At 36.0% G+C, this 8,923-nt stretch overlaps 1 protein-coding gene across 1 annotated transcript in view; it reads right to left on the bottom strand.

Annotated features, from left to right (window-relative positions):
- Nucleotides 1–1,792: 1,792 nt before the first annotated feature.
- LOC106469780 (glutamate receptor ionotropic, NMDA 3A-like) overlaps nt 1,793–8,923 on the bottom strand; it is a 53,899-nt gene continuing 46,768 nt past the window's right edge. Inside the window, exon 7 of the mRNA XM_022398340.1 lies at nt 1,793–3,759. Coding sequence (XP_022254048.1) covers nt 3,009–3,759 — 751 coding nt within the window. The 3' untranslated portion in view covers nt 1,793–3,008. The remainder of the gene's footprint in view (nt 3,760–8,923) is intronic.

Below are 8,923 nucleotides of genomic sequence, written 5' to 3'. Positions count from 1 at the left end.
GAAATATACTGGCAACTGGATTAGTTAGAGACAATGGATATCTAGTTAATCATGCTTATAGTGATTTTATAAACTTAACATAACCTTTCACGGGAAATCTAAGCTAACGCTAGACTCAACAGTGAGTTCCAACCGACTTAATCCATTATCTGCAATGTTAAAGAAATAAAAATCTTAATACAACACACAACACTATGGATCAACGTCAAATCCAGTTTTCAACTAGTCAACTACCTAGATGTTCGAGATGATATAAACTCACATTAAGATTTGTTTTCTACATTTATAAATCACGTGACTACTATTACAGAATATAGCAGAATTACCGTAAAGCTAGAAAGAAATCATTAGTACCAAATTCAACCTTACCAGATGGCCCGGCATGGCCAGGGCTCTCGACTCGTAATCTGAGGGTCGCGGGTTCGAATCCCCGTCACACCAAACGTGCCAACCTCCGCCTTTACCTGGTCCCAAGTACAGGATGGCAAAGGGCTAGCAACTCCACCCCTGTTACAAGAAACTGCAACAACAACTTCCGTTGGGAGGTGTTGTTGCGGCCCTATGCTCAACTGGGAGTTTACAGGAATAATAATAAAAAAAAAACCTCACCAGGTTTTTCCAGTCAGATAAAATATATTTTATGGATAAATTTCAGGCTATTGAGGTAAAAATTTTGGGTGCTTCAAAAACTACGTTAGAGAAATGTGGGACAATTATCCAACTGAACATGGTATGATAGCAGTAAACATAACATGGTGACACCACACTCGTATGATAGCAGTAAACATAACATGGTGACACCACACTTGTATGATAGTAGTAAACATATTTTAATAAATTGTTTTTAGTATTAAGCTAATAAGTTAAAATGCTTAGTACATTAAAACCACAAATCTCCCAGACTTGGTAAGACCAGGTTAGTTACTATTTCTCTGGAGATGTAGATGCTGATGTCTTAACTTTACATCCAGTGGTTTTCCAAATTTGTTGTCTCTCTGTTGCTCAGCGGTCAGTCTGCAGACTTACAATGCTAAAATTCGGGTTTCCATACTCATGGTTGCCAGAAAACAGATAGCCCATTTGCACCTTTGGGCTTAACAAAAAATAAACCAATTTCAAAGTTTTTATTGTAAAAAAACAATAACACTAGTCTTACCTAACTTAAATCTTTCTCAATCAACATTCGTGAAACCTCTGGTTAATTACACCAGGTCAAATACGACATCAGATCGATATTCAGAGACAATCGAAAATATATTATATATTGCTTATAATTTAGGGATTTTTAATAACTTTATGGCCACTAGAGTATCTTATTCAAAAACACTTAATTATTTGGAAAACAAATTAGTTTCCAAAGAGATGCATACTTTTAAATAAATATAATTTCCTATAGCTTACAAAATACTCTACAGTTTGTTTGGTTTACCATTTCGCTGTACACCGATTTTTTTTACCCTAGAAATGTCTTTAGTTTGTTTCACAATTAAAAACAAACAAAGATTTAGTGATCTTATTAATGTCGCGAAGTTAATAACAAGAATTGAACGAAACTTTTCTATAGAAAGTCTTGTCAGCTCTCATAGAAATTTAACAGCAAGAAACTATCGCCTGAAACTTTTATAATCTTCTTATTAAAAAAGTAAATTAAAAATGTGATAATAAGCTAATACTACGTGATAACTGTGTTAATGGCAGTGCTGTGTTACCACTGATGTGACGAGCAGTTTCACTAACCCTAAAGGTCGTTGTTTGAAGGTAACTACAAAAAATATAAACCTTTGCAGCTGCATCAAGAGAACAATATTTTATTTCTAACTATTACTGCACGCTGTTTACCTCACAAGTTTACCAATAAATTATTTGTTGCCAATTAGTAGAATAATCTTTAAAATGTTAAAAATCTTCGTTTCTTGCTTGAAATTGGATAAGAATAAACTTTTAATAATTATTAAGAACTTAGTAACCTTTAATGCAAGAATATAGTTTACTTAGACGGCGTCCAATAGATTTTACATAATCTTTATATTGCTACAATGTTTTAGAAATTTTACGCTGATGTGTATTAGGACCAATTAAGCTGTCTGTTAAAGATACCAATTAAACTGTCTGGTAAACATACCAGTCAAAATGTCTGTTAAAAACACTAATTAGACTATATCTTAAAACTCTAATTAAACTATCTGCTAAACATACCAATTAAACTGTCTGTTAAAGACACCAATTAAAATGTTTGTTAAACATACCAATTAAACTGTCTGTTAAGACACCAATTAAACTATCTGCTAAACATACCAATTAAACTGTCTGTTAAAGACACCAATTAAAATGTTTGTTAAACATAGCAATTAAACTGTTTGTCTGTTAAACAAACAGACAAATCAAAGCATTACTAACCTATAACAACCATTCTAGGCTATACCAGTATATATAATTGTCATTGTTATTGATATAACTATTTAGTCTAAACGTTCTAAGCGGTCATTGTAAACGACCAAACTAATGCAGTAAAAAAGTAATCTCTAACTAAACTAACCATCAAGCTGCTTTCCCAAAACATCACCAAGAAAGAGCGGCCAAATAAGATGAGATTAAAGTTTAGCAATATTTTTTAAAAATGATTCATTATGAAACCAGTTCCAGGCGGAACTGCCTTAGCAAAACTAGTTTTTCCTTTTAGAATTTTATGTTCTATATACTGTGATGTCAACAAACAAGAAGATTGACTGGCAAACCTACAAAATTACTGATTATGAAAGAATATTTAATGCGGTCCTATATCATAGCATTTTAAGCTTCTGTCAACCTTAAATTCTGGTGTTATATCACAAATATTTAGAACCCGAAGAACCTTCCATGCTCATTCTTTTCTATCGCTAGAAATTTCAGGCTTCAAATATAAAAGTTTTCTAAAACAAAATGATTTTTATATTGTTCTTCCCAACCAAGTGATTTTTCACGAGCTTATCCCAAGATATTTTTTGCCAATGAATTAATCCCATGGTATTTCAAGGTGGTCGTAAAAGCGTTTTTTTAAGATATGAAAGCTTTTCTTCTAACTCTGCCTTTTGTTTCAAAGCTTCTCTTAATCTGTTTAACATCTGTCGTTCTGTGGTTCGCCACCTATGGATTATTTCTTCTTTAGACAAGGAATATAGCTGTTGGTCGTCAATGGAATATTGGAGAAAAAGAGTAGGCTTATGCTTTTGATGGCTTGAAAGATTCAAATTGAAGTTCCTGTAGTTGGGGTGAAGTTTCAAATCTGAAGCATCTAGGTCATTTAGCCGTGGTCTTGTCTTCAGGGTTCTAAGGTCTGAAAAAGAACACGACCTTTTGATGCACCCATCAGCGACCTTTCTTCGTTGAGAATATTTTGAACTGTTTGGAGAAAGGTCATTGAGACTAAAACTAAAGACACGATCATGAAGATGAGACAAGGAAGGAAATGTAGAAGAGGAAGAAATTCTTGAAGAACTGGAAGATGAAACCTTGGTGTCTGATGGTTGAGGAACAGACATAGAGGGAAAAGACTGAGTCAGTATTATAGAACTCATGAGCAGTCGTTTTTGTTGAGCACTATCTTCGGACAACATTTTGTTTCTTAACAGTGAGGCTGCAGGTACCTTTTCACATTCTCTACTGCGGTCATTTGGATAATCGTCGAGGGGCGTTGCTTCTGTAGGTATATTTTCTATAGCTGTTGATGAAACAAGATCATTGGTTGAGGCTAGAATTTGCCGCTCTTGTTCTTGATGGACTCTGCAGGAGATAGTAAGTTTCGATAAAAATATTTATGTATTTAGTGTAAACTAAGAAAAATTAAGTGTTTAATACAATGAAAATTTACTAAAGTCTTGGAAACTATACTAATACCTAAAGCGCGTTTTCAGATCTATATTAATCCAAAAACGCTTAAGTGACAAAAAGGCAAAATTCTGTTTTAGCTCAAACAGTTCGTGATATCACATAAACATAGAAAAAAGACGCAACTTGCATTACTTACATTGTATCATTTTATTTGTCCCCCAGTGGCACAGCGCTAAGTCTGCGGACATACAACGCTAGAATCCGGGTTTCGATACCCGTGGTGGGCAGAGCACAGATATTTCATTGTGTAGCTTTATGTTTAATTACTAACAAAGAAACAAACAAATAATTTTATTTAGCGCAGATAGCCCTCGTGTAGCTTTGTGTGAAATTCAACACAAACAAACAATCATTTTATTCATTTAGTATAAAACTGAACTTACCTACAGTTTGGCTTCTACTTCACCACAACACATTTTATTCACTTTGTAGAAAATTGAACTTTTGAAGTAGAAGCCAAACTGTAAGCCACAACACATTTTATTCAGTGTAACTCAATTATGATTTTTAGGTGAATTAGGAGCCCAAATGAATGTACAGTGGTGAAGAATTTTTTGCATCACCCAATTTTTTCACGCTTTTCTTCGGAATCATTGCCTGCTTTGAGGACCCAATGCATGTAGATACAAATGTGTTACATGAATGATGTAATGTTGTCTAATTATTATATGAGTAGCTTTATAGATTGTCTGGGCATTGCATCAAAAGCTTTTTGACTACAAATAAACGTTCTTACTGAGAGTCAGTTTATAAGCTTCTTTGCTATAACGTGCGTGCGATGCTACCATGACCATGGGTTGCGAGTGAATTACACGACAAAAAACAGACATTGTTTCTTTGAGCAAAGAGGGACTTTCGAGAAGGCAGACTGCTGGAAGAATTAAATGTAACCTGTCTACTGTGATCCGCTGGGTGCAGAGATATAGCGAGACTGGCTGTGTGGAGCTACAACAGCAGCTGACCATCGTGTTTTGAAACGCATTAGCCAATAAAATTGTCATCTGTCGTCAACAACTCTAAAACGAACTTGACAGGAAACTTCAGCAAGACAGCCAAGAAAGAAACCTCTCCTCACCAACAAGATGAGGCTCAACCTGGCCAAAGAACACGCTGAATGGACTGAGCAATGTAGATCAAGGAGATCTTCTCAGATTAATCAAAGTTCAACCTGTACGAATGTGATGGGAAGCAATTTGTACGACATTGACGTGGAGAGGAGTTTCATCCTGCATGCTTGAATGCAACTGTGAAGCATCTGTAGCGTCAGGTGATATGAGGATGCATCTTTGGTCAGGAAGTGATTCGCCTGAATTTTGTGAAATGCACTGTCAACGTCGACAAATACATCGAGATCTTCGAGTCATAGTTAAGGGTATCAATTCGGGATCTGTTCAATGGAGCTGACCAGTACACATTTCAGGATGACTCTGTTCCATGTCACAACACTAAAACAGTTGGTCATATTCACGCACTCTATGAAGTAGACGTGAAATAAAGAGAACATTTCACTCTACGTGTATTTAAAAGACATCTTAGGTTTTATTTCATTGCTTCAGGTGAATGACTATCTTCAGAAGGAGATGATCAAGACACTATGCTGACCAGGCAACAGCCCAGATCTCAACCCTATCGAAAACTGCTGAAAGTTAATTGGTAACAAAGTGCAAGAGAAGAAACCTTGGAACTGCAGGAAGCCCTAATCAGAGTGTGGCATCATAAACTCAACCCTACTTATATTCGTTTCCTGATGCACTCTATGCCATGATGATGTCAAGCAGTTATCAAGGCCAGAGGAGCAAAATCAAATATTAAAACTAGAAACGGACGCTGTGACCACTTTTGTCGATAAACTACAATGGCCACTTCCACAATGCACAATCTCGTAAAAAGTTACAAGAACCAAGAAAAAAAAATTGGGTGATGCAATAAATGTTTCCACCATTGTAAATTTTAGACTGTTTTCACGTATTTTTCTGTGTTACATCAATCCAAGACACTTACACTGTAATCATTATATTTTAATTAGACCTTTAAAAAGCAGCTACTTATACAAGTAATATGCAGATTAGGATGTTGATAATATTACAACACCACGTAGATTACGTGGGATTGGAAAGTGTGTTACCTTTAATTAAGAACGTCTAAGAAAGAGCCAAAAGCAGCACTGGCGCCACATAACACTCTCAATCTGAGCTAAGCTATGCGAAATTAACTGTGGGAACGAGAGTGACTAGGTGAAGAGGAGGAGATGTTTATTAATCGACGTTGTTTTTCAATCACTATTAATGAAGCATGCTTTAAGAAAGAATATTTATTTAGAGCTAAAGAGAGTTAAGTATCTACTTCAGTTAAGTAGATGCAGGTTAAATTTATTGCTTCATGTCGCTAGCGCTAGGATTATTAAATAACGTGTAATTTGCGAGAGATAAAGTAAGAATCTACTGTACGTAGTCGCTAGGTGCTCTCGTTACAAGTGCTCAGTCCAAGGTTCGATATTGCTTTTGACGTACATACTTTCCGGAGTTGCTTCCTTAAGCACTGAATAATGACGAAATGCAGGATATTTTGATTGCCATTTTAAAGCAGATTGCACATTCTAGGCGAATAAACTTTGCAAAATTGTGTACACTGAACTTTCCTTTTCACATCCATTCCACCAAGGGAAGGATACTTGTACTATATTTTCAATTGCTGGACAGATATTGGAAGTACTGGAAATTTCGAAGTTTTCTGGAAATCTTTACGTAGGTTTTAGTTTGTTTGTTTGTTTTTGAATTTCGCGCAAAGCTACACGAGGGCTATCTGCGCTAGCCGTCCCTAATTTAGCAGTGTAAGACAGGGAAGGCAGCTAGTCATCACCACCCACTGCCAACTCTTGGGCTACTCTTTTACCAACGAATAGTGGGATTGACCGTCACATTATAACGCCCCCACGGCTGAAAGGGCGAGCATGTTTGGTGTGACGGGGATTCGAACCCGCGACCCTCGGATTGTGAGTCGAGCGCCCTAACCACCTGGCCATGCCGGGCCACATAGGTCTTAGCATCAAAATTAGGCAATATTGGTGAATGAAATTTTTTACATACCTGTTCTAGAAGTACATAATGTTCAGGATTAAACAAACAAACATTTGTGACTTATAATTCTGGAGAAGAGTAACAAGAATGCATATTTTACGCATAATGAATAAACTATGTTCGTATCTTTAGTAATAAGCACAAAACTACACAATCGGCCACCTGTACTGTTTCCCACACTAGTAGCGAATCGAGATTTTTAAAGTTATAAAGCCTTCAGACTGATCGCTAAGCCATCGGGGTGGCAATAAACTATGTAAACAGAAAATACTTCTTCTTTTCGTTATTTTCTTTTTTTTTGGGAGGGGGGGGGCAAAACTACCATTTTGTTTCGTATATATATATAGTTATCCACCAGAGAATCAAAAATTATTTTGAAAACCAGCGACATGTTATGATGATTCTTATGGAACTATTAATTGGAAAAACATACAAACAGAAATGAATTGAAACTGAGAAATATATTGTGAGGCTAAAATGTTAAAAGTGGAATAAATAAGTCCATTAATAATTCGAAGCGAATGTAACAGATGGCACTGTAACCATCAAGGAAAAGTTAATAAGTTTCTTTGTTTTGAATTTTGCGCAAAGCTACACAAGGGCTATCTGCGCTAGCCGTCCGTAATTTAGCAGTGTAAAACTAGAGCGAAAGCAGCTAGTCATCACCACCCACCGCCAACTCTTGGGCTACTCTTTTACCAACGAATAGTGGGATTGACCGTCACATTATAACGCCCCACGGCTGAAAGGGCGAGCATGTTTGGTGAGACGGGGGATTCGAACCCGCGACCCTCAGATTGCGAGTCGGGCGCCCTAACCACCTGGCCATGTCGGGCCGAAGTTAATAGGAAACGAAATGTAACGAGATGTGTAAAACTGATTATTTTCTTCATGGATAAATGTATGTTTGTGTTTAATACTTAACTATGTTAATATTGTTTGTATCCTTAGGTTTGAACATATTCTGAAAGTTAACATGATGAGTTTGAACAGTTTACTCTTATAAGCAGTAAAACATCAGAAATTACATCTTCAGGCTCTAGGTGTAAATATTCCTAAGATATTAGTTACAGTCAGCGCATAAAGACAAAAACAATAATGAAAAACTAGACATAAATTACAAGTTTAAAAATATAATATCAATTGGATTACAGATCAACTGCTCGCACTAAATATTCTCGCTGATGTCGAATATTCTGAAAAATATACAAACTATACAAATACTATAAGAATGCCTTCTCTTTATCGTGTAAAAATTAACGGCACCAGTGTACGTTTACGCGCTGATAGTTCATACTGTGACCGATTATTTTCCAACCAATCAGAAAGTGCCACGCCAGTACAAATCCTATAAATGTACAGGCAGTTATACTATTCCCAGTAGTAGTAACGTGATGCCAGTTATGCCATCCAGGACTGAAACTCCAAATGAAAAGCTTGTATAAATCAAATTGTGGCAATAGTGTATGATTTATTATTGGATGTATGCAAGGCTCTGAAGAAGATACGTGAAACTGACACTATTAATAACAGAAGCGGTCGAAGCAGAAAATAGAGACTTTCAGAAACTTTCCAAAAGTGATGTTAAGTGATGGGCGTGTAATTACTCGAAAAGTACTACTGGAGAAGACTGAACAAATAAGCAATGGTTTAGTCCGAAAAAAATCCCGACACGGACAGTTTTAAGACTGTAAAGGCTTATGCAAAAAAAAAAAAATGAAGTCAAAAGGTGACCAAACAATTTGGTTGAATTGTCCTATAGAGGACGTTTAGAATAGCATCAGACACTACTATATTAATAAACTGTATGGTAGTATGAAGACAACTTATAATATATTGTAAACTGCATGGCAGATTATAAGTTGTCTTCATGTATTATAAGTTGTCTTAATGCTGCCATACAGTATACAATATTATTGTATACTGTATGGCAGCATTAAGACAACTTATAATATATTGTATACTGTATGGCAGCATTA

Source organism: Limulus polyphemus, unplaced genomic scaffold (genome assembly GCF_000517525.1).
Source record: "Limulus polyphemus unplaced genomic scaffold, Limulus_polyphemus-2.1.2 Scaffold3654, whole genome shotgun sequence".
In the NCBI taxonomy this organism is placed as follows: domain Eukaryota; kingdom Metazoa; phylum Arthropoda; class Merostomata; order Xiphosura; family Limulidae; genus Limulus; species Limulus polyphemus.
The sequence above is the reverse complement of the archived record's forward strand: the minus strand, read 5'-3'. Positions and strand labels throughout refer to the sequence as shown.